The sequence below is a fragment of the Centrocercus urophasianus genome, unplaced genomic scaffold (genome assembly GCF_019232065.1).
Source record: "Centrocercus urophasianus isolate 14NV4802_14NV808 unplaced genomic scaffold, USGS_Curo_1.0 seq_15, whole genome shotgun sequence".
Taxonomy (NCBI): domain Eukaryota; kingdom Metazoa; phylum Chordata; class Aves; order Galliformes; family Phasianidae; genus Centrocercus; species Centrocercus urophasianus.
The window spans coordinates 45,149,838-45,176,258 of record NW_024884697.1 but is presented as its reverse complement, the minus strand read 5'-3'; the positions used below and the strand labels follow the sequence as shown (position 1 = coordinate 45,176,258).

Genomic DNA, 26,421 nt, shown 5'->3' with positions numbered 1-26,421 from the left:
ACTGCTTGCGTAACTCCCCCAAAATTGCTCATTTCTTACATTCCTCACAGCTTCAAACATGATAGAGTAACAGCTTCATAAACACTGACATAAGAATGGTTAATCTAAAGCTTTGGTATATTATATATACTCGAAAGGAGGGACTAGAGATACTAAGTAAAGGGATGAAGTGGAGACATACTTCATCCAGCATCAAAGTGTCCCAGGTAATGAACAATGAAATGCAAAGTTCTTCACCTTTTCCTGTTAGGCACATAGGTTAGCTGCATTAATGAAAGAATTCGTGAAACTGTGATTTCTAAGGCGCTGCAAACCAACCCAGAACATGTGGATTACAGCACTTTCTTGCTCAAGATACAGACAATAGTTACAGATCAATCAGTGCCTAGGAACAGAGAGGATGAAGAGAACCACTAGGACAGTAAAAGGCACTCAAGACAGAGATCGTGACTGCGATTTTCACTGTGGGATGCTGTTGAGTTTATCTTTATTGGCACTTCACTCTCTTCTCTCCTATGACCAGTGAATGAAACACAAGAAAGCTGTTCTCCCTGCTATACTTTCCTCTCTTACCAGCACCAGCCAAGGATGATCCTTCTAAGCAGATGAGATCTCTGACATCACAGTTGATCAATTAATGTCATTGAAAAATTTGACCACCACCTTCCTTCAAAGTGCTGGTAAACTCAAGAGCCTGACAACACAGCAGAGCCTGAAACCCAAGTTCAAAGTAAGTGATGTTTCTTAAGAAATGAACAGTGAAAATGAAAACTTAGATCACTATGTGGCATCAGAACGCCAACTTCAAACACGGGCTTAGCGTGCTTTCAGAAAAAGTAAATGTTAATGTCAGAGTTATCCTACCTGTCAGTTCTTCCCCGCAACTTCTGTTCCTTCCATGACGGAAATACATGATTAAATTTCACAGGCACCACTTTAAGAAATGAAATTATGTTCCATAAACTATAACTCAAACAAAATATAAAGTGATAAGGTTCTCCACACAAGTTAGTATTTTATGGAGATTTAAAATCAAATTATCTTTCAACACAAATATATGAAAAGTTCATTTATTTCCATAGGCAACCTCATTCACAGTACAAAGTGATAAGAATTTCTCAAAACAGTCACTGTACCTTTTACATATTTTCAGTAATTGATCTAAAAGTTGATACAAGAATAAATTTGTTTTTGAAGAGCTGTCCATTAAATTGGAGATACACCAATGCCATGCTATGACAGTTCTAATCATGAATCACAGCTGACACTACAGTAACACTACTTCATAAATGAGGATCTTCATGTTTTACAATCAACACATAAAATTGCCACTAGTACAGAGACTGTACGATTAGACAAATAAACAAATATTAAATATTTTGCACAAGGCCTGAGTTCACTATAACATATTTTGATTTACAACTTCATCTCAGAAATCTGTACAGCAGTTAGAATTGTTTCAGAGAACTCAAAGACGATACAACTTCACAGGCTTGTATGTTCGGTTGATAGAGGTGTGAGGCCTGGAAGGCAAGAGGATTTGGTGTATGAATTCAAGGTTTTACTGCCTTGCGTAATTTCTTTCTAAAGCAGCCAAAACCTACTGGAAAGATAGATACAAAGCAGGACCTCACGTGAAAATCAGCTCAATCACCCGAAAATCTCCAGACAGGTTTCCTCACAGCTATTTCAGAATAAAAGTTCATAATAGAGTATATAAAATGCAGCATATCTCTTAACAAAGAACATAAAAGGGTTATGTGTACAGCAAGATATTTCTGTATTCCCCTTCCTCACGTTTCTTTAGCTGGAAGTGGCACAAATCAGTGATATTTCCCTCCTCCACAAATAACTCATTAATGAACAAAAATCACTGTGAAAACAAGGGACTCAGTCTTCACGAACTTACCTTTTAAAAACCATTCTTTTCTGCTCAAATCATGTAGGTATGGGCAGACTAACCGAATTAATTTATAATACATAACAAAGCAGCATATAATCGTTTGCCCAAATGGAAGCCTTGTAGAATTTGAATTAAATTTTAAACTACTTTTTTTTTTTTTCTTTGCTCTCCTGGGTTCCCCTCGAACTGAAAAAAATCTGTAGTCTTGTAGTCTAAATACACACTTACCTATCTGTAGACATACACACAAAAGAGGTTACAATACTAAAGCTACCACATTTTCCTTACTCTAATGTGCCACTGGGATATTTATGGAAATATATGTGAAATAAATGTTGCTACAAACCTTAACAGAAAAGTTTTAAATCGTTAAGACTTAGGTGCACAATATTTCAAGCATTAAAAACGCAGCCTTTTACTTGGAGTACTCAGCACCTGGGCAGACCAGTAAGGCCTCAACTTCCCCAGGCCATTTCTAATTCACATCACCATTCAGAGAGGAAGACATACAGTATTCAATAAAACAAACTAGGAAACATCCTATCTCTGTTCTCAGTAAAATTTCTTACTTTGTCTCTCCCATACAGCTGGTGATTCTCTAACTTTCAAAAGACTGGTACTGCCCTTCAGATAAGAAGACTTCACAGGCCTTACTATGCCTTATCCACAAAACGTGTGGGAAAATCTGCTCCTCCCTCCATCCTTGAAATGACACTTGTGCCATTTCATTTCCGCTTCTCTCCTCTTGAAAGAAGCAGCTAACTACTCAGCTAACTACTACAAAGCTCACTACTCAATATGCAACTAGTTTCAAGGTTCCTTTCAATCAGCCCCAGTAGTTTCTCAGGCCTCTTTAATACCATCCTTCCACCTACAAAATTAATTTTCTAAGACTGGGTTTTTAGAGAATGCTTCAGAGGCTTTTACACTTCAAGAATTTTGAACCAACAGTTCTAATACGGAAAAACTGCTGTGTTGGTACGAGAGTGTTCATTTAACATACACCAGAGCAGCCAAAGCACAACTGATGCTTACGCTTAAGATATGCAGCAATTGGCAACAATTTCTACTTCTCTTCTTTGCATTTCTCCTTTTTTGTAAACATTTCATAGACAAATCAATCAAAAAACATTTCACCCTTCTTGTCTTTGCTAATTCTTTACAAATGAATGAGAAGTAAGGAGGAGGGCCAGGCAAGCAAAACAGGTGTGCAGGGCAGAGACTGTATGGTGATGATTCAACCAGTCAGCTTACACACTTTTTTCCTTTAAATTAGGTTGAATATAAAGGGTAGAAATTCTGTGTAACTTACAGAATTGTTCAGATAATGAAGACATATTTATATCAGGTTACTTTTCCAATAAAGAATTTGCAATTTCTTGAACAGATACCAGTTTTGAATTTGTGTTATCCATTTTGTTTTGCATTAGGGCTGAACAGTCTCCTCTACTTCAGGTCAGTTGAGATGCAGAACTGTTTTCCATCCAAGTCAAAAGATAGAAGGTCTCTGGAATACCCCCATTTTGTAATACGGTTCCTTCCTCCTACTCCTTTCTACAAACTGAAATGGATCTGAAGCACAACTGTTGCTTTCAAACTCTGATGTTCACTCTGGCCATAATACAAGTCTTTCATCCTCTTGCAGGGCTTCAGAATGATGATGTACAAGTGAATACATGAACTGGACAATGGTTTCTAAGGAAAGGCTATTGTAGCTGGAGCCAAGTGGCACATGGCACATTGGTGACTTACCTCTTGCAACTCCTCTTCCCTTCAAGTTAAGCAGAAATAATTGAGATGTTCAACATTCAGTTCTCTGACACACTAAATAGGAAGTATGTGCAAAAAAGAGGGATGCGATCCTCTGATTTTAACTGAAATTACTTCTCCAATTTTATTTTTTAATAACTGGAAAAAAAATTCTAAGATTTTCATAAGCTCCCTGTTTTCTTTGTTTCTATTCATCTACTCTGGACATTCTGAAAACTGAGGCTAACAGAGAAATCAGAATGATGTGTGGAAATGTGAAATAAGAAACATTTCATATTATTTGAGCCACATAAAAATATTATTCCAACACATCAGTATCACAAAAAAGAACCTTAGTTTTATCCTGTAGGATATTTTTTGCTTTGTTCTTACCAAATATATTCTTCAACAGTAGATGCCAAAAGTATACGCCTCAAACCCCAGAGTTCAGCAATCTTACACATAAAATTTGATCACAATATAATCAAAATTTTTCAGTCAACTTTCTCTCCATAAATTAAATCTAAATGAAGTTCTGAAATTTCCCCAGGACAAGAGGATCAGCGGCTTAAAACCAAGATCAGGACACTGATATTTAAGACTGCCTTTACCATAGATATATTAATTACATACACTGTAGAGTCCCAAGAGATGTTATTTTGAAAATAACCTTCTTTTCCAAATAATTCAGAGGAATACAGATTCAAGTAATTTTTCAAAGTCTTGACTTAAGTTATCCTAACAAAATGTAGCTTTCAAAAAGTTGATGTAAAAGAAAACATTAGTGTGATTGAGAATATAGAGTACTAGTAACTTTAAATGAATTTAAATAATTTAACAGTTCTAGTATAGTACTTAGGTTTACACAGATACCTTAATATAACCTATGATGTTTACCATGAATATTAACAGCACATAAGCATCACAATCTGTTAGGCTTTGTTTTCTAAACCATAATTTCACTGGTCCCAGGTATTCTAAAATAATAGGGCTAAGGCAGCAGCTACAATACATGAACAATTATTTGGGAAATATGCTTAATGCTATTACTACTTAGAGTTGTTGAAGTATAACAAAATACATGTCACATTTACAGCATAAGGCCCTTTGGTTTCTTAAGCAGCAAATGAAAGAACAATTTCTTCAGTGAAAGGCTTTGAAAAATAAAGCATGTAGGCTTTCCATAAAAAAGTAACTAGTTCTTTCCTTCTTGAAATAGCCAGCTAGAGTCCCCAAAATATTACATAAGAAAGTTCCTGAAATTCTGAGGAAAGAAGAAGTTAAAATCCAACAGTAGTATCTGACAAAGCAGAGATTCTATCATGGGCAAGCTGAACGTCTACCTTCTGCAAACTAGAACAAACTACTGCTTCTTTTTCTGGAGAGCTTTATTAAATTTGGAGTAATACAATAAAAAGGATCTGAAATATCTGTGTATTGGTCATATATTCTAGAGCTTACAAATCTGTATTTGAGAACTTACTTCACATTAATCTATCCTCCATAAGGACTCGAGTTAAAATAAAACTAAAATGAAATAGTTTATTCTAGTCAAGGCAATTAATGGCAGTCTGCTTTTTCACAAAATCATGTGAAACTTCTAGGCAGGCAACTCTTTCCCATCTTCCCAACAGTGTCCAAACCAAGTAATTCAAGACATTTCCGTTACCAAATCAACTGTAAGAAATTGGGGCAGTCAACACTTGAATTTTACAGACATTTTTTTTTCTGGGAAATTCTGAAACTACTCATACCGTTCATTTCTTCCCTCTCACCAGTCAAAAGCAGTATCCAGCAAACAAAAACTATCCTGAAATGAATAGCAAATGTGACTGAATCACCACACGTATTTTTAAATCCTGCTTATGTGGTATGTGGCTTTTGCCATGGAGTTGGTAACAAGGATCTGATGTTATAAAACAGGTTGTCAACTGTAGCAGAACTTTCCCACTGCTCAAAGTTCGCACAGAATTTTAAAACCACTTTATCTTGTAGTTTACTACCACATCAATTCTAATTATCTCACACGTGAAGAAAGGCAAAATGTTTTTTCATAGTGTCTCACACAGTTTTCAGGTAGATATTTCTATGTAACGTGGCTACCAAAACATTCTGCGTCAGCGTAAAAATTTGCTTTCTGGAAACTGTTTGGGATATTGTAACAGTTGGTACCAAATTCAGATGACATAAATCATTAACAATAGTTGAATTCAGCAGGCACCAAAAAGACTGATCCACAAGATAGGACAGCACTAAGTTGCATTTCTTAGTGTTATTATCCCCCTAAACATTTCTGTTTAAGAAATGCAGTTTTGTTTAAATTCAGGAACTGTGAATACACTTCTTAATTTTTAAACATTTAGCTCCTTCTTTCTCAATTGAATTTATGCATCCTACCTTCAGTGCTTTGAAGCTGGGTAAAAAGATGGGAAATCTTTAGCACGCAAGATGACTTTGCACTTGCACAATTCCACTGCAGTACCAGGTGAATGCAAAAATCAGTCTTTTTTCCGGTGCAGAAATCTTTACCTTGCTGGATGAACTTTCCCCAAACCATGCTTTTATCGTTAAAAAAAGATGTTAATCAGCTTACCCACGATTCAAATTATATCAATCTTTGAAAAAAGAAAAGACACACATTACCCAAAAAGATCTTTTAAGTCATTACTAGCTGAGCTGCTGTTTGTCATTGTGTTTGCTGGTTGTGCAAAGTTCTGAGGAGCAAAGAAAGGGTTACCCTGTATACCAAAGCCAGTCTGTCCTATCATGTTCATCTGAGGCCCCATGACTGAACTGCTCACACTTGGAGACCCTTGTGGGGGCACAAACTGATTGACCCACTGGTTTGATTTCTGTTGAGCCAACTGTTTCATACTAACTTTGGGTTTTTGAGGACCAAAAAGATTATCTAAAGCAGACATATCTGGGGGTCTGTTTGGTTGTGTCAGTGGAGAGATCGCAGACGCAGCATTCATAGGACTGTAATTTGGCATACTGGCTGTTGGTACGATGCTCATCTTGGTTGTTCCTGCTGCACTTGGACCACTGAAGAAATTCTGAGCAGTAGGGCCACTTCCCATACTGAATCCAGCAGTCTGAAAACCCATATTAGTATTTAGTCCGTTTGTCATATTTCTCTTTGTGCTGTCGACAGGTGATGAAAATCCCATTCCAACACCCATAGAAGAGACAGAAGAGAAGCTGTTTGAAGATGCCACTTTAGCTTTGTTGATAGAATGGCTGGTCAAAGATGACATACTGTCTATTAAGGTATCTGTCAAATCTTTTGTCTGCAAAATAGATAAATATTAATATATTGATATAATATACATTATATTAAATATATTAAATATATTTCCTGTACATACATGCTAGCAACAGTTTTTAATCACTGCTCCCGCGGAACTGGCACTCATTTTATCCAGAAATTCTCATTTATGGCATGGAATTGGGAACAAATTGTAAACTAATTCACCTCACGTACAATTATTTTCACTCTTTGCTACTTGGAACTGTTTTGCAGCTTCGGCAGGACAACTATGACTATACAGCAAATAGTGTTAGGCACATACTGAGTATACCATTTGCTTGCACGTCCCATTCTCAACTTCACACCCTCTGTATTAGTTAGGTGAACAGTTTTGAACAAAATCTTCTTTTTCTATCTGCTTTTCTCATAGCTAACACAATGGCCGTCCAGTAAAAATGATGTATTTGGAAACTACTGCACTTTAAAAAGAGGGAAATACTGCTAATGATGCAAATACATGACAAATTGCAATTTAGTTTTTCACAACTGTAACACTGTACTGCAGGTGAAAACAAAGATGACTCACAGCAGAAAAAAACTGCTAAAAGCATACAGCAGGTGAAAAAAAAAATCACAGCAAAGTACTGTATTGTTTCTACTGGAACTGTATCTCACCTGCTTCACTGGAGGTGTTACTGAAGTTGCTAGTGGCTTAAGAGGTTGCTGGCTTTTCAGTTTCTGTGCCTGTTCCTGTTCTTTAGCTAACTTTTGCTTCTCTTCAAGTGTAAGTGATGCCTTTAAAAGAGAAAGTACTAAGTTGAACAGTATAACTACTTATTGTGTTTTTGATTTTTTTTTTTTTTTTTTTTTTTAATAAATAGCACAATCATTTCAGAGCAAAAAACGGATAAGCACATACTGATAAAAAGTATTTAAAGCAAATAATAGTGAAACAGCATGATGAGAAATTCTGGGCAGATCTCAAATAAAGTAGTTTTTCAAAAAAGTCATTTCAGCTTTGACTTCTAAATACTGGGTGTAAGAAGAATTCTTCTCAGTTTTGTTTTTTTTTCTTTTCATATGATTACCCACTGGCACTTGATACAGAATTTCAACTGACAGTGTTGTCTATTTTAAGATCATTTAGATCTTTCAGGATTCTAATTCTGCTTTCTTTAACAAATGATAAAATCATAAAATTGTTGCCCCTTGGACTAAAATTAGGAAGAGAATTCAGATGACAGAAATGATATAGAAACAGAAGTGATAAACTACCTACAATCTGGGGGAGTGACTTGTTGATAGCCATGGCTAACAGCAATGACAATAATTTTATCACTGAATACTAACTATAATCACAGGCTGCATCATGACATGCTTATTCTTTGTTTCTTGTATTTATCCTCATATTGGCTGTTTTCATTTAACTTTGAATTTTTACACTAGCTGTTATTGTCAACTACCTTATGAAATTCTGTTTTTGATCTCAACCTCTATTTGTGATTTCACAATAAAGCTGCCTGGCCATTTTGATTTGGCAAACTAAATCCACTGCTGCAGCTTCAATTTCATATCCGTAATTAAAGAGGTGTGACCAAAAACATATTATCCTAATCACTGACTTCTTTGTTCAGAGAAGAGATATTTTCAAGAAAAGACTTTCACAGAAATTCAAAGATGCTATTTGAACATTTTTCAGTGGATCTCCACATGTGATTGGGTTACAGATTGTGTTACACTGCTGTACTTTACAGAAAGTTTTTTTTTCTATAAAGCTTTAAATACAGTAAATATGTTTACACATTCTATTCATGTAGCCATACCAAACTTAAATTAGACAAAAAGATGTATGCTTTTCTTTGTTCTGGAGTTCTTACCTTTTTCTGTACTGCTGACAACTCATTTCCTTTACTATCAGGTCCACTAGTTAGAAGGTCAGTTCCAGTATTACTGAATACCTTGTCAATCTGTTTAAGGTCAAAGAATCAACACTAAGTTATTTGAATAACTTTAGGTAATGTAAATGCTATGTGATATTAAATTTCAAATTTCTATGCTTAAGTAACACAATAAAATACAGACTCTTACCTGATTATTTGTACTACTAGATCTTGCCTCTTCAGACACGCTCATTTGATTAGCTATATCCAAAGATCTACAGGGTGCAGAGTACAAATATTTAAAACAAGGGAACTACAGTTACATCCACTACATTAATTTAGCAGCACAGATTTAAAAATAAACAAAATGCTATGAGAGCACTGTCATATTCAGAATGCATGTTGTTTGTGCTCTCAACAGCTACAGAAAAGTAACTATTCTTGGTGTACAGATGTAAGGTACAACTGTACTGGTGGAACTCAATATAGACTTCCATATTTAATTAATTCCTTAATTAATGAAACAATAAATTGTGAGTGAACAGTGTAAAGGAAATAATTTCATACTATAAAAAACAGACATCAAAATAATACTCATTCCACGACTAATAAACAGGTGTTGACAACTGCACTTATTTGATGTAATTCTCTACCACTGAACTGAGAATTACATACATACATTTTTATTGCTATGGCTAAAAATTATCTCAAATTTTCCTAAAGAAATGAAGAAAAACCCCAAATTTTATCTCTGCTCACTTAGTCCATCTCTAACGCAGCCACAAACACTTACTTCTGTTGCTCCTGCATGACATGAAGTTGTTCAAGTTTTGTTTTATGCTCTGCCTCCAATCTATTAAGCATATCTTTTATAACACAAATAAAAGAATTGAACTGGAAAAGAAAAGTACAAGAAGTTTGGATTTTGCAGTGACAGAATTCAGACATATAACCTAAAAGGTAGTTTCTCACAAAAGTTAGTCACAATGTGAGATAAACTACAGGCTTTTAGATAATTTATAATCTGGCTTCACTATCTTCTGTTAGGTACTTGGCTACAAGCAGAGTGTATACTGAAACAGTGAAAATCATGTATCACTAAAAAAAGGATAACATCACAACAGAAGGGAGACAACTCAGACAAAAAAAAAAAAAACAAAACCAAAACCACAAACAGATGAATATTACCAGATTCATTCTCAAAAAAAAAAACCAAAAACCTATTAGGTATCTTATTTCCTAATTATTTAATGCAACTACTACATTTTCACATTATCTACAACATTCACAAGCAAAACTAAGGGAAGAAATACTAAGATTGTATTTTAGCTTTTAATTTCAATTGTAATTATGCTAGTTGTTCACTTCTTTTGCAGGCTATTTGGAAGGTGACAGCATTCACTTTGAAATTTTACACTGTTTTAGCAAAATTGACTGTAAAACAACAACCCTCAGACATGCAAAGAGTAATATCAGAAGAGGATTTATTTCATTTTTTACAGTAAAGAGACCTATAGCAATGTATGAGTTTTTCCAGTGATAACACTTTAAAACTATTCTCGACCATTTATCAAGTAAAAGCATGCGAAGTATTTCTGTTCCTACCTGATTGAGATTAAGATTATTCTCAATACTAAGAGGAATTAGATGGGGCAATACTCTTCCTGCAAGTTGCTCTTTGGTAATTCCCAGCTTCTTATGAGTAAATGTACATTTGTAAATGCCTGCCATACAACATCAAAATAGAAAGCCTGTTAAATTTTGTAAATAATGTTAAAAAAAACTCCAAGTGGAATTTCTTTCTACATGTATAAATCACCTGAACGTACACTGGTACACAAACTGACAAATTGCAACCAAGAAACCAATCTGCATTAACTAAGCCCCTGTTCTCACCTGGCACTTCAAGAGACCAGAAGTAATCGTCATGCTACCATAACTTCTACCCTGAATGCATTTTACAAAGACTTCTACCTAAAGGTTTGGGGCTGTGTTATACACAGGATCAGAAATCGCGAGACATATTTTCTCTGTTCTACAAATCACTTATAAAGAAAAAGAGAGAATACTGACATGCACAAGTGATACAGCATCAAGCATATCAGTTCTATTGAGTTTCTGGCAGGAGGATTCCTCTGTTTAGACAGTTCCTGTCTGCTGGCAAACACTGAACATACTGGCACAGTACAGGAAGAAGCTTTCCTCACTTTCCATGGTTAGTATTAGAACAGAGCAGTCAGATGACCGAAGAAGGCATCATGCACAAGATGGAAAGTGTGATTCCAAGAAAATAGGAACCCTAGTATATTAAATTGCTTTCAGCCCTTCATTTTCAACAGCTGTACTCAACTAGAGTTCAGGAACAATACAACTAAAATAGAAGATACACTGCCTCTTATTCTCAGACAATAAATGTAAGAGTTAGAAACTAGGAAATTCAGGGAGAGAGAATATCTCTAAATTATTACAGATAGATGCTCTCTTGCTGACTTCAAGCAAATTAAAATAGTTCTCCCATCACATTTGTTACTGTGATGTCACAGCTTAATGAGGATTATTGTCCAGACAGTTCAACTATTACAAACGGTCATCTGTCTACCTTTTTGCTGCCACTAAGTGAAACAGTCACTGTCCTTCTCACTTGGCCACTCAGTCACACCTCTTTCTTGGTCATTGATCAGCTGGTCTCCTTTAATACTCAAGCTATTAAAAGTGTGCATCCTAAATTGGCCACACACCAGAGTGGTACTAGGAAAGCTTAGCTCAGCACTGGAGGTGTCCCCTTCCAGAAGTAACAAGCCATTAAATTTTCTTAGCTGTTTTGTGAAACCTCACCCAGACTACACTCCATTTTAGTGCAAAGGCAGCAGTGTTTGCTTAAACGTCCAATAAAATGAGACTGACAAAACCTGCAGTAAAGAGCAATAGATTTGCACAGCAATGATTTACAGCATCTGACCTGCAAGAGCAGGCAATATTAACACCTTAAAAGCTCCAGCCAAGTGCTCAGCATTTGAAAGCGAACAGATTGCATGCTCTTCTGTATCCTCTTCAGCCCAAGGATAGCAGAGTGCTCTGAAGTGCGCTGGGCCTTGACGACTACAAATATATGTACTAGAGATCAGAAGTACCAGCAGTACATAAAGTAAACGAACAGGGACATACTTATGAAGCAGAGACAATTAGTTTTTAATAGACACAATAGCAATATGCTATGGAAATATTATCAATGATTAAACAAACTCTCTGAGATTTACAAAATCAAAAGCGTAAGACACGAAAGTTTAAAGTATTAATTACCTAGAATTCCCATTAGTACTGCAGGTTCCTTGGATGGAATTTGTTGTAGAAAAGGTAGAATATCATCAAGAACGAACCATTTATCTAAGTACTCCAAAATCTTCCCTAAGCAGACCAGTGAGTTTACCCGGACCTAGGAAGCATAAGAATGAAACAAAATCTTAACCATGTTTTTATTTTAGAAGCCATAAAATTCATAAGTAGAGAAGTGGTTCTGAAACTACAGCCACCATGTCTGAAAATTCAGTACAGTTTGAAACAAACTTTTGTGTCAGGAAAAGAAAACATACAGTTGTACACCGCTCACAGAATCTTGGCTTTTCTGCAAAACAGGCATTACTAGCATATAGTACTCAGAAACGCACTTTAGAAATTGCTACATTAACAACTTAATGTTGTTAACACTGTTTTAAAAATTTCTAAGTGTAGAAGTAAATTCTTTTGAATTTGAAAAAAAAGAAGAAAACTCAAAAAAAAATCTGGGCATGCTGTTTGGGTTTCCTTTGAAAACACAACAGCCAAAAAGCCAAAGTAATGAAAGGCAACAACATTTTCTGAGGACCAAGAAGAAGACAAGATTTCAGAATACTTACAGCAAGAGAAGAAGTCTGCAAACATGCAGTTTTAATTCTTGGAATTAGTGAATTTTTCATTGACGGGTAATCTATTAAATTGGCAAATGTGGGAATTATGTTTAGGCAAAGCTCCTATAAAAAAATATTCCACGTTAGTTTAATGTTCCACAAAAGTTTAGATATGACTTCCTATTAAAAAATTAGTACTAATATTACTCAAGATTGAAATTAGCTTGAAATGTCGCCCTAAGCTTTCAGTTTAATGAAATGTTCAAGTAGGTAGGCTCATTTAAAAATACCTAAAACAATAAAACATAATGTTACGAAGACAGAATTTGGAAAACGTATTCGAAAGCATATTCATACATTTGTAGTAAGATACTTGGATAACAAGAATATCTTGTATTTTCACAAAGCACCTTTGTGTGTGTGTATGTTTTATTACAAGACAATCACAGTGCATTATTTTTCTACAGAAGTTAAGCAAATTTGAGTAAGCACTATGAATAACATTATGCACCAGAAAAATGACACACTGAAAGATAAAAGAGTATATTTAACCAACAGAAAAAAAAAATTACTCAATTTCAGCCTAATCTGAAGAGGTAAGAGTGATATTTACTATAGATGGCAAGCAAGTATTTGAGTAACCAAATTAATACTGCAGAGAAATCTCAAGCCACATATGTTTATCCAAAGTCTTCTTTAATTAATATTATGTTTATCTCCCTCCTCCCACTCGTGAATGTCTAAATGGGCATTAATTCCAATAGAAGTTCATTCCACTCGCAGAGCAAGCTAATTCCAGTGGAAGATTTGCAAAAATCAAAACAGAAACAGCAAATTTAGAAATATATAGAAAGCAGAAAGAAAAATTAAAATAAGTATATATAAAAATCTCACCAGAAATTGTACTAGCATGATTTTACAGCATATTGTATCTCCCAAGGTAACTGTCAGTACATGTCTTCTTACCAGTAGAATCCCAGAACGCCACCCATCACTAATTGGTAGCCACTGGTATCACTAACTGCTGCTGGAACAGGCTGCCCAGAGAGGCTGTGGATGCCCCATCCTTGGAGGTGCTCAAGGCCAGACTGGATGGGGCATTGGGCAGCCTGGTCTAGTATGAAATGGGGAGGTTGCCGGCCCTGCACGTGGCAGGGGGTTGGAGATTCATGATCCTTGAGGTCAATTCCAACCCTGGCCATTCTGTGATTCTGTAAGTTACTGCATATATATTTTCTGCAGAGGTAAGACACTATAAAGGTACATTCAACTCTTTGCTATGGTATTTAGTAAGAATTTAGGATGTTGGAGTAACAGTCAAATGGTTACTCTGGAAAATAAGAGAACTAAAGTTTATTTTAATATGCCAAATTGTTCTTAAGTAAAACATTATTCTCTTTCAACATTCAAGTACATTATACAGCTATATTCTTCGGGTTTTTTTCCCCTCATTCAAGTAACCAGACAAAAAGTATATCTGAAAGAAAGACGAAAGACCTGCTGAGCAATGTTAAATAAAGGCAGCAATTACTATACCTGGATCTGAATTGAAGGTGCTTCCAGGGCTCTATAAACCATTGGTAAAACACTGTTCTTTATTTCGTCTGGTGGAGTTTTGGTTAGAAGCAAGTCCATCTTTTGCAGGAAGATCAGTAAAATCTATTAAAAGAAGGACAGTTAGGAAGTTAAAAGGTTAAGTTATGAGTACATCTTCCTGGAGTTAAAAGTGCATTGCACCATAACATTAAAACTTCAGAAGTTTTCTTTTAACTCAGTAAATGTGATCACTTACCATGTTGCTTGCCTGAAGGCATGGAAAACAAAAAACACTTTGACATATTATTGCATTTTTAAAACAGCGAATACAGATCAAACAAAATGTCTTCTAGACTAATACTTCTGAAATTAGAAATCATAACAGCTGAGAAGGGCATTATTGTTTCTATTTACAACTTTTTGGTTTTTTTTAATTAAAATCAACCATATACATTCTTTAGAGACATCACTATTGAAAATGGTAAGCCTCCCTCCCCCCCAAAAAAAAACAAGGATCAAATGTCTTCAAAGCATTTGATCAGAACTCCACCTAGAAAAGCTGCATTCCACCTAAATCTGAAATCAAAACTGGGACCTGATGACATGAATATTACAGTCACTATATGGACATAAAATAGCTTTATTATATTTCATATTGGAAATGTCTATCATAAAAAGAAAAATATCTCAAGCACCAAACAAAACAACACCACAAACTCACAGCACGTTTAGCTAAAAAGTAACACTCCAATGGCACATTTGCAAAGTGAGATTCATCTCGGTTAGATTAGCCATCTAAAAGCTAGCTGATAACGTGAATCACTTATCCAAGCTAATTCTCATTTCAGAGAACTCAGAACTAATTTTGAAGGGAACCATTTGAATTAAATATGACAAGTTTACTGGGACTGACTCTCCATCAATTTCCAACTTCTTTTTAGAAAACAGGTTGGACTAGGTGGAAAAACTGTGATAAATGGTGTCACATTCATAAAAAGCCAAGCATTTCACTGAAGGAAGTGATTTCAATGTTCAAGTCTTAAAATATGTAGCAATCCACGTTGGTATGGGTCAGATAAATAGAGGCATCAGAATGTAGAAATGTAAGCATATCAACGTAAATACAAGTTTTCTCCTTTCATTTTCTTTCTGCTACAGGATAGGATAGCACTCCAGGTACCCCACAGTAACTTCAAGACTGTCATATGAACAGTTTAACTAATTATTCCATTTCAAGGTTATAAATTCGCTCATACAAAATCATTTTAATGCTGAATAATAATTTCCTCCTTCTAAAATACAGTAGCCTTCCCATACACATTTGCTTCCTAACTCAGGTGCCTCACAGAAGCCAAGCAATGTGCATTATACACATTCAAAACATCTTAAGAGAATGTGTGGAAAAAACACTGGCATTCTCACTGTGAGTTACGAACACACAGGAACTGAAAGTTTGTGCCCTGTACAAAGACATGATGTTCCCAGTCGGACCTGGAATTAAATCTTCTAGCAGCTGTTACTTTTTCCCTTGAATTCCTAGTATATTGACTTTGGAAAAAAGTCCAGTTAGATGAACCTTCCATACTGAAAAGTCCACAGAAATAAAAGCAGAACAAGCCACTTTGTATTTAAAATATCAACATAAGAGTAATTAAAAATATCAAGATAAGAGTATATAGTAACTAGTAAGCTAAGAAATGTTACAAGTCTGTATTTCAGTTTCTTCTTATTTCCCAAGAAATAAAATAGCTCTAAATATAATAATATAGTTTATAAATATGTATGAGTTTTAAATAGAAAACCCATTACGTTTAAGATAAAACCTAGACATAAAGTTTTTGCAGGAAGGACTGTCCACAAACCTGATGTTACAGGTAGAAAAGCTGAGCATTATCTTTTACAATCAAACAGCAGAAATGAGATGTTTACTGGCTGTGAATTAGACACTTTTTCAAGATAAAAATTAAGATGATGTAAACCCTCAACGTACCAAAAGAATGTTAAGAAGTTCCAACTTTATGAGCTATTTTGAGGTAATACAGTTGTCCCTTTTCCCTGCTTCCCAGTATAATGTTATTTGAAACTCAGAGGTTAAACACCTACTTGCTCATTCCTACATTTACCTTGGCCCTTAAATGCGTTGCAGACAAACAGCCACAGTAAGCATTAAAATGAGGTGTGCTAGAAGGAATGCACAGCTACATTTTCTCTCCTGATGCACGATGCTTAACCCAGTGACACAATTCTCAAAAATCATCACACACTATGTTGATAAAAAGGATGCAAATCTTGTGCTGCTTTACTACTTCTATGCAAGTAAACAACAATAACAAAACATATTTTACTTAATCTTTAATGGTAACATTTGCCAAATAAAATGAAGCACTTTAAACTTCTGTACAGCCCACAAATAAACACTATTTTATCATCATCAGTAAGCAGCACATTAAAAAGATGTCAAATTCATGACTTTCCCACCCCAAGATCCCAGTGTTACCAATCCAGACACAAGAATAAAATCATAGGTCATCAGTAGAATATGTGTAAATACTGTACCATACAACCCTGCTTCGATCTACAATCATGATAAAAAGATTTTAGAATATATTTTCAACAACCAACCAAAGACAAGAACTGAGTAAAAACTGTTTCCTTTTTGCTATTCTAAATCTCATCCATAAATACAATATAACCTCAGAAAACCCAAGTAAATAGTAGGAATAAAGACTTGGTGAACTTCCTGGAAAAATTCTGTATGAACTGAGGTTGACTACTTGGACGACTACATAGCAAGCTGGACAAGGCACGTGAAGCTGGAAAAGGGAACTAGAACAGTCAGTTTTGAGGGAAGAAGCACTGAAGAGAATAACTGTAATCTGAACAACTTTAACATACCTGGATTGGTTCTTGTTGCTTAAAAACGGGACCAAGATCAGGCAGAATGAGCCTGATGTATTCTTCTTTGGTGCATTCCTCAGCAATTAGTAGAACATTAGGCAAGACAAAGGGTACCATATCAGGATTCACAAACTCGGAGGTCAAGCAAGGTAAAATTCGCTGAATTATAACACGCTGAGAGAGAAAGACAATCATGCATCACATTACACCACGATGCTACTGTGCCAGCTCAGCTTTTGCATCAATCTGATATTAACAAAAAGATAAAACTTTCAATTTTGATCTTACTTTCACCATATGTTTAAGCTAATTTACACTGTTCTACTTTTCTTTCTTGTCTCTGCTTGCACTCAAGACACAATTTGAGATTACAACAGCTATGAAGGTCAGTAAAAACTTATTAACTGTACAGAAAATAGGACTTTAAGTCATTTACATGAATTACAAAAACTTCATTCTACATCTTTCCTGCAGGAAAAAATTAAAAAGTTTTATCACCCAAGACCTCAGCCTTTCACTACCTCACAACCCACTGAACAAACTCATAAACCTAACATATATCTCTCTGAAAACTCCACGTACATTCTCTAAGTGGGATTCAGCTGACAAAACACAGAAAATTACACTGTGGATGCCTAGGTTAGAGACAGGCAAGCTTAAATACTTTAAAAATCATTTAAGAGCAAGGGCACAGCCCATCTCCATGATAACATTTTACAGACAGAAAAAAGTGAATACCCTAAAGACAATTTGTGGCTATCTGAAGTTAGCTGAAATACATCCCATCTATGCCCAAATTCTAAGTATCAAGAATTTCTGATCAAAAGAAATAGTTACTCAGTTAAGAAGATGACAATGTTAAATCCGTGTAGTTCACTGTGTAGTTCAAAATTCAATTAAAAAGAAAGAAGTTTAATGCAATGGTTGAAAAGCTCATCTATTCTACCATGCATTAACCTAATACTACTTCTACATCACATACACACACTGTTTTATATAAATATGAGAATACAACAAGAAGAAAAAGTCTAGACACAGTGTCTAGCACTATATAGGAGAAATGTGGAATGACAGACAGTAGCTTTTGAGGTTTCTGGGTTCTGCTAGCACAAGAAAGCATTCAGCCTTCTGAGGGAAGGATACTTTGCATCCTTCAACATTAAAGTACTACCTTGCTATAAAGAAGTTGAAACAATCCTATAAAAAAAACCTGGGAGAAAATAGGGCAAGATGATTTCAAAGAGCTAATGATAGCATCTGAAAAAAAAGGGAAAGCCTTGTAAGCGCAGAGCAGATAATTCCCTTTTAAAGTGAGATGAACTACATAGAGGATATACAAACAATGATTTCATAAATGAACTAATAGCACATTCTACCATTTCACGTTTCCTGATTTATCAACAGCTGAAGAAAATCTATACATTATTTTCTAACCTTCCTTTCTTTCCTGCTACTCTATTCTGACAATATTGTGGCAGTTTACTATGCCAGGTACAATGCTACATGAAGTTCAGAATTCTAACATTAAGAACATTAATAGATTTGTATGCATTTTTAAATGATTTCAAGAAGTCATACTTACATACCTTAGGCAGCTTTGGCAGAACCTTTGGTAGTCCTTTAAAAAACTGTGATTTCTGAAGGTTATCCCTTTGAAATAATGAATCAAAATACTGAAGAGTCATTGCTCCCACATCATCAAAGAACGGTATCTAAAAATAAGATCAGTGCTATTAGAAAGCTTACTTACACTCACATAATTGTATGCTTATCCTCTCAGTGTACTATAGTAAACTTCTATAATGAAGTGTCTGCAACCAACAGTTAGAAAAGTAAATATTTACATACTGAGTAGTATAATATTCACAAAGGTTGATCATTAAGACAATTTTCCTAGCATTTTAAATAAGTATCTAAATTAACTGATTGTATAAGAAATATTTTTTTTATTTACAAAAAGAAAAAAAAAAAAAAAGAAGTAAAAACACAAACTAAAAGTTCTCTAGGAGTAAGTATGCTATTTAATATCATGAAGGCCTACCTAAAAGTCTTCTGGGTCTAAGAACCATCCCCAGAATATTATAATGTTTCAATAAGAATGTATATGCAATAGATGTCTGATTACACAAATTTATCTTTGGTGTTCATACCTGCTTGTAAAAAGCTACAATAGATAGGATACACGTGATATCCCATGTTTGCATCACTTCAGCTGCAGCTCTAGTTGTCAGAAAAGAGGGTCTGCCTTCTTAAGTTTTGTGTAACAATGTAGTTTTGTGTATATACATATACCAGGCTTATGAACACTGAATTAACAACATGACTGGATCATCCTATTGCCTTGGTAAATCATTAATACTGACATAGCTGCTTCATCATTAATGAAAGACTGATAAAAATGCATGATGAGGATATGTATAATCAATGGATATCAAGATGTTACAATCACAAAATAAACAAGAGAGTTAGGTGAAGTGGACTATAATAACAAGAGAGAATAAATGGAAAGGTTACCCTTATGATAGGCTCACCACAAAACACCAGAAGGAGGGATCTCCAGATGACATCCTTCCCCACTGGTAGCCAGCTCTTAAATAGGTCTAGGAGGGGTGCAGCCAGGCTCCACCCCTTCTGGCAGCACAGGAGAATTGCCTTCAGCTGTGCTCCTCTGGCTGACTCATGGCTCGCCTCAGGTGATCAAACAGAGGTTCAGGCTGTGACTCAGCAGCTCCCATACAGGATAAGACTGTTTTTATCTAAAATCCAACTCTGAATATTCAGCTTTCAGCTAGAAGCTCTACATAGGTTAACTTAATGTCATTAAAAATAGCAAGGTAAATTTTCCCATGCAAAGCTCCATATTAGCTTGCACCATGCTGACCTTAATTAACTGCTTAACTCACATTTGTTACAATATATATTTAGCCCTAATCTCTATCCTACAATTCAGGAAAGCAATAAAGTAGTGTTGTATTGAGTGATTACTCTAAATTCTGTTTCAGCACACACTTCTTTCATATTAAATGTTAATGTAAGAATACTGCCATCAGCTAACAGCATTATTTTCTAAAGTTAGACGGTTTTTTAAAAACATTTCAACCAAAAAGATTAACAGGAATAAAAACAAAACAATCAAACTTCAAAACAGCTCCATTATTTCCATAAATGAAACATTGTTTTCCCTTTTTCCTTTAGCTACCATATTTTCCATAAACTGACCTTAGTCATTTGATCTGCATCTGGTCTGACTGCTGGAGCCACATTTAAGAGTAGCTTTACATGTTCACGCACCTCCTCTGGTATATTCTGGAGAGTACTGGAGCTTAAACGGCTCAGCTGCATAGAAATTTAAGCATATGTTCCATGAAATCAGAAAATCTTGTATATAACTACTTCCACTATACATCAGCACTACAATTTGTTTCTCATACTGACTTCTTAAACCAAACCTTTGATACCATTCCCCTCCCACCTTTCACAACCCATTTGCTCCTGATCCCTCATAGTTTTCCTTCTACTTCCCAACAGCCCTCCTGTGTCCAGTCACATTCTCCTGCTCCCAGCTTCTAATTGTGTTCAGGTTATTGAATAACAGAAAATCAGTATTTTTAAAAATGTGTTATTATCTGAGGTCTTATTTAGATACATAAAAATACTTTATATCTGGTTAAGGCAATAGGCACCCAAAGAAGCTGCAACAAAAGAAACCTGCATATGACCATATTACACCAGTTGTTCCAATTAACTTCATCTGTGAATACTCACAGTCCACAAAGAATGTGAAATAGCTGGTAACTGAATGGCTGCCAATTGATCAAATCACTCTAAACTCCGCAATCTTCAGCAGCCCTATGCTGGTCATACACTGTCTTTTGTTTGGCACTATTTGCCCTAACAGGTAAAGCACTTATCCCATAAGACCTGCATTCAACACAGTTATAACTGACTGAAAAACAAATCCTCCAGCTGATAAAGTCAGTACAGAAATTTCTCTACACATATTTTCATTTTTCATATTTTGCTTAGGACTTTTTAACTTGTGTCTAAAATATTTAAATTTGCTTTAAAAAAAAGTGATTTTTCAAATATGAAAATAAATGTATAATATTCATAAACAGATACCTGATCAAGTTGTCTACTAAAACTTTTATAAATATCCTGTTTGTTGACCTCAAAAATTGGTTTCCCTTTATTAAACACTGCATACATAACAGCTCCTAGAGAGTACATATCACTTGCTGTCTCACAGCTCACAGAGAGAATGTATTCTGGTGCCAGATATTCAGGATTTGGAAGACACAAAGATGGCAAGTTTGGATCCCATTCCTTACAAGGGAACTTGGGCTATAAGAGAACCAACAACAACAAAAAGAACTTATTATGCATTTTATGAAAACTAACATGAAGTTTGAGTAGCAGCAAAAAATAAAGTTTTAATCCCTTCAAATCATGAAACAGAAATGGAGTAAAGCAGAACTGTTAAAAATCAGTGGCTGTAACTCAGTGATCAGTTCATGCAGTAAAATCTGGACATCAGAATTAAGAACTGTAATGCAAATGTAAAAGCACTGCTGTAAGGAGAGGAACATGAACTATGATAGAAATTAATTTGAGGACGTAACAACAAGGCACTGAAAGGATGTCACTGAACATGCAGGTTAGCAGAATCACATGCACTTTCAGCCTTTGTCTGAAACTTTCACTAGCCTATTCCAAGCCTACTGAGCCAAGTCAGGCTTCTTCTCTGAGGATCAATGGCAGAACTTCAATGCAAACCTATGCCATACATTCAGACTTTCTGCCAACAAAATACAGAATATTACATAAATGTATTGAAATGCAAGCTCAATAAACTGGTTTCAGACAAAGATCTGAATATGAAATGTACTAATAAATAAAAATATAAAGTTGGATGCAGTACCTCCTGTTCAGATGGATTTGTTGACTGGATACAAAAATCAAAGCCTGTAATTTTCCATGCTCCACTTTTATTCAAAATTATATTTTCAGGAGTAATATTTCCATGGACCATTTTCACACTGCTATGCAAAAAGGACAAGCCTTCAGAAACCTGTTAATAAAAGATTTCAGGTTAAATATTTCCTAAGATGGATTGTACAACATCTACAAAAATTTCTGTCATATCTACAGCCTTATTTCCTGTGGTCATGGTATATTAACATATTAACTAAGAAGCCATTTCTCATCATTGATTTTGGGCTGTTTTAAAAATTATGTAGGAAGGAAATTAAATACAGATGTAGGTAAGCAGCAGGTGAGATTACTAACACTGATCAACTACCAAAGCATAAGAACAAAAATGTTTTTTGATGTTGAACAAAATTTCCACCAAATATAATCTGGAAGCCATTGTTCCTCCATAGAAGGTAAAGAAAAGATTCGTGTACAGGAGAGACAGTTGTAGAACTGACATTCATACAGAATACAAAAATTAATTCATTTCTTAATTTTCCATATCAGAATAACCAAAAATAGCAGCAACTTACAGAGCCTCCAGTATTCATCTTCTCTTATATTTACAATGTTCAGGTCACTATCATCTTTCTCTTCACAATTATTTGATTTACTATACACAAACATGGCATTTATAAAACAACTATTAATAATAACAGCACATGAAAATAAAAAAACGTCACACCTGAAGCAGACCATATTTAGTCTCCACATCATAAAGCTTGTATTCTTTAATGTCAGATGGTACAGGAGAAGGTAGGTTGTCCCAGCTGCCAAGAACATTAGCTAAACTTGCACACACTGGTTCTGTACAAAAAGCCAAGCAATCTCTAAAGAGAAAATAGATTAAAAAAATGTTTTTTATAAATAATGTAATGCAGCACATCTTGGCCTGGAGCAACCATGAAGGCATAGTATTATACATTAGCAGAGACTCTGTGTTACCTAAAAACATATTTTATTTCAGGCTTCTAATCATTAAATGAGAGATTTTATATATGCATATATCTATGTGAAATGAAAAAAAAAATTATAGTATAGAAATCAGCTTAAGTCACTGTATTCTCTAACATCAACATATATCACTCACTGTGCACACAGCACTTCACTAAAGTTTTAAGAAAACTATACTTTTTCCTGTCCTGATCCAAGAAAAGCAAATATTTCTTACTACCATTAAACCCTGTAAAATCACTGTTAGCTTTGCCTAAAATTGCTACGCCCCTTGACTGAAGCAGTGCTTCATGTAGTCAGACAGTAATCAGAGACGCACATAACTATGCTTGTTGTATGAACTGCTTCTCCAGTTAATTTATCTACTGCTTTATTCCTGTACAACAGGTCTTTTTAACGTTTCTGTGGTAGCACTGTTTAAAAAGCACAGATGAGGCACAAAGAGCGGAGTGGTTGTAACACTGTGCTCCAGAAAGTCAAATCTTCAAGTCCTGAAAACAGCACATGTCACAGTTTCACAAGCTTCATGTATAAAAAGCCCATCTTGTCTTATATATATTCCCACACTTCACCCTGTTCTGAACAATACTGGAAGCTATAGTCTGTTTTTTATTTCTGTGTGAATGGTAGCATATATATCCGGTCTAAGAATGAATATTTTCCATGCAAACACATTGTGTTCAAACACTGCACCAGCATGAACACAGAAAACCAAGACTGCATAACACAAGATATTTTTGTGAGTAATAACACTATTGGCAAGAAGGCAGAAGCCTAACCTTTTGTTTATTCCTTTAAAATAATCACAGAAGACAAAATGTTGCAGCATGAATCTATCACAAAGTTTTTATATATCTCTGTAGATTAACACACTGGCTCTTTGAGGTAAAAGAAGGTTGATGAAACATACAACACTCATTAATCATCCAGACTAAGAGTGACTTCTGATGCCTTCCTGAAGGAAAAAAAGAAAATCAAAATTCACTGATTCGTAAGCCTCACCTAACCTGACTGAACTGTAATTGCTTCACCACCTTCACACCATTCTGTAGACAATGTCTCCTCCACTTCTCTGTTAACACAGCTAGCGCTACAAAGCTCATTTTTTGATTAATCACCAGGAGGAATCAAAGCACAGAAAGACAAAGATCTTCATTTTTAATCTTATTTCAGCTTTACTATGGAGCTTCTCCATTTAGTTACGGTTAAGGCACTGATGGCAGAAAATACTTACAAAACAGTTATTTGGTATTTTCACAACATAAGCACTCCAATTGCTGTTGCTTTGAGGGAATAGAAAGATGTTTGGTCTTTTACTTCAGGAGTTAATTAAATAAGGTGCCACATAAGAATTATGGAAGGATAGGACAAATCTAATTAAAGCAATTTAATATTGTAGGAGCTGTTATCTGCCATGCAGTGCATCCTCTTTACTAGTTCCCTGAATAATATCAAAATGACATTCTGAGTAACAAAATAAAAAGAAAACAAGTTATCAAGAAAAGTAATGGCCAAACAAACATATGCTTTGGGAAAAACACCAACAGATGGAGTGTCTATGAAATTAAATATCTGCAACCCTTCATTCTTTGTGAATGGTTTTACAATTTGGCTTTTTCATGCTTTTCTGTTACTGGAAACCAAAACAAGTTGTAAGTAAATATACGTTATATTAAATGTTTAGTATGACTAAAAATATACATTGCATACATTATGTAAATGCATGTAAAATTTATCACTAACAAAATATTTATAATCAACATAATTATGCTGAATACCAATTACATGAAACAGAAGCTAGCTACATACTGGGATCCAAATGGCATGGCCTGGAAACATCTACCTGGTGCAGATACACCAAAAGCATTCTTTTGCACCACACCACAAAAAAAGAATAAATTATGCAATTTCAGCACAACTGTATGTTACTTTGGATCCACCAAAAAAAAGACCAGCCCAGAAGGAGCCCCCTACAGACGTCTTCAAAAAATAAGCACTCTGCAAACACCTTCTTCTAGTCTAAAAATATTGTCAGTCTTACAGTACACTTGTACACAGATATATACACAGTCTAAGCAAGTTTTCCTTTCATGAACCCCACAAATCTATTACTCCAGTTTCTGGCACAGCAAGCAGCTGGGCAGGTTTGCTCATAGTGATGCCCCTACAAAGAGCTTATTGAGTATGAACAGTATTCAGACCAAAGCAGAGTGTTACTGAAAATTCATCAACGAGGACTCTGACCAAACTGCAAGATCAATTTTACTCAAAAGGCTTAAATTGTTTGCAGGAAAAAATACCAAAGCTTTCTTATGTCTCCAAGGTGTGAATCTTACCATCTTCTTCTTAAGTGTAGAATTTAGGAAAAAATACAAGGTTTCTGGCTCAGCTGAAACACCATTCACTTAAAACCTTGGTTCTAAGTGAAAACCTTGAGGTATATCCTGGTATATACAACTCACCTACATAAACAATGACTAAGACAACTCTAGGCCATGAAATTGGTTATGATTTACTACTGTACAATATTGACAGTTCTTTTCAATTAGCAATCCACCTTAGACTTATAGAAGGAGCATACTAAACCAAATCACTTTAGAACAGGAGGAAAGATATATATGAACATGCAGTTGTCATTTGATCCAATACATCTTTCCGAAAGTAGGCACTGCAGAGATAAAGAAGTATTCCCATGGCTTTCTCAGCAACTAGAAACCAGTGTCTTTGGAAATGTGCAGGTTAAAAGACAGAAGAAAAAGTGGACAAGTTCGAAAGGCAATGTACATGAATCTTTATTAGACTCTACTTCGAAAAAACTTCCTTGGAAGAAGTTGAAAATCTTCATGATCTTCCTCAGTAGGATCAGCTTTTTATTTTAACATGAAATCTTCATTTTATTTATCAGATTTTAGTGTACTCTTATCACTATAATTGAATAATAAAGGTGTAAAACTAACCCATTATTGTACCTTGTGACCAATCTTACATAAATCAAATTAACACTAAAAAAATACAGATTTGTCTCCCTCATTTGGTACCTGAGGATCTTCTAAATGCATATGTGCCACAAAAATACAATTTGCCAACAGTCCCCAATCTCATAAATAGAAAAACATAAATGAACAATTTTTAAAAAGAAAACAAATTTAAAAGGCTCTTTTAAAGTGAAATTAAATGAATTCCTAAACATCCTTGCTGTAATGGTCATATGTAGTCCTCCAGCTGCAGCAGGACTAAGATCATGCAACAGATTATCAATTAGATTCACACCAAGGATGCATGCTATGACTTGGGAAATAGATTTGAGGATGGAGAAAATACTATTCTCTCATGAGTAAATATATTAAACTTGAACCTCATCAGATCTAAGTGCTGAATGGTCCAGACTTCTTA

General features: G+C 35.1%; 2 protein-coding genes across 3 annotated transcripts in view; both read right to left on the bottom strand.

Annotated features, from left to right (window-relative positions):
- The window catches only part of SLC17A8 (solute carrier family 17 member 8), a 32,357-nt gene extending 31,393 nt beyond the window's left edge, over positions 1-964 (bottom strand). Inside the window, exons 1-2 of the mRNA XM_042815595.1 lie at positions 865-964; positions 574-712 (exon numbers count right to left, since the gene is read on the bottom strand). The gene's annotated coding sequence lies outside the window, so the exon portion shown is untranslated. The remainder of the gene's footprint in view (positions 1-573; positions 713-864) is intronic.
- A 90-nt stretch (positions 965-1,054) lies between these two features.
- SCYL2 (SCY1 like pseudokinase 2) overlaps positions 1,055-26,421 on the bottom strand; it is a 35,564-nt gene continuing 10,197 nt past the window's right edge. Inside the window, exons 4-18 of one of the 2 annotated variants that reach the window (XM_042815593.1) lie at positions 22,760-22,904; positions 22,022-22,171; positions 21,223-21,444; positions 20,320-20,436; positions 18,687-18,812; positions 17,098-17,274; positions 14,203-14,325; positions 12,676-12,789; positions 12,083-12,215; positions 10,388-10,506; positions 9,576-9,676; positions 8,991-9,057; positions 8,780-8,869; positions 7,578-7,697; positions 1,055-6,942 (exon numbers count right to left, since the gene is read on the bottom strand). In XM_042815593.1, coding sequence (XP_042671527.1) covers positions 6,292-6,942; positions 7,578-7,697; positions 8,780-8,869; positions 8,991-9,057; positions 9,576-9,676; positions 10,388-10,506; positions 12,083-12,215; positions 12,676-12,789; positions 14,203-14,325; positions 17,098-17,274; positions 18,687-18,812; positions 20,320-20,436; positions 21,223-21,444; positions 22,022-22,171; positions 22,760-22,904 — 2,455 coding nt within the window. In that variant the 3' untranslated portion in view covers positions 1,055-6,291. The remainder of the gene's footprint in view (positions 6,943-7,577; positions 7,698-8,779; positions 8,870-8,990; positions 9,058-9,575; positions 9,677-10,387; positions 10,507-12,082; positions 12,216-12,675; positions 12,790-14,202; positions 14,326-17,097; positions 17,275-18,686; positions 18,813-20,319; positions 20,437-21,222; positions 21,445-22,021; positions 22,172-22,759; positions 22,905-26,421) is intronic. The other variant, XM_042815594.1, reaches the window with a different exon arrangement.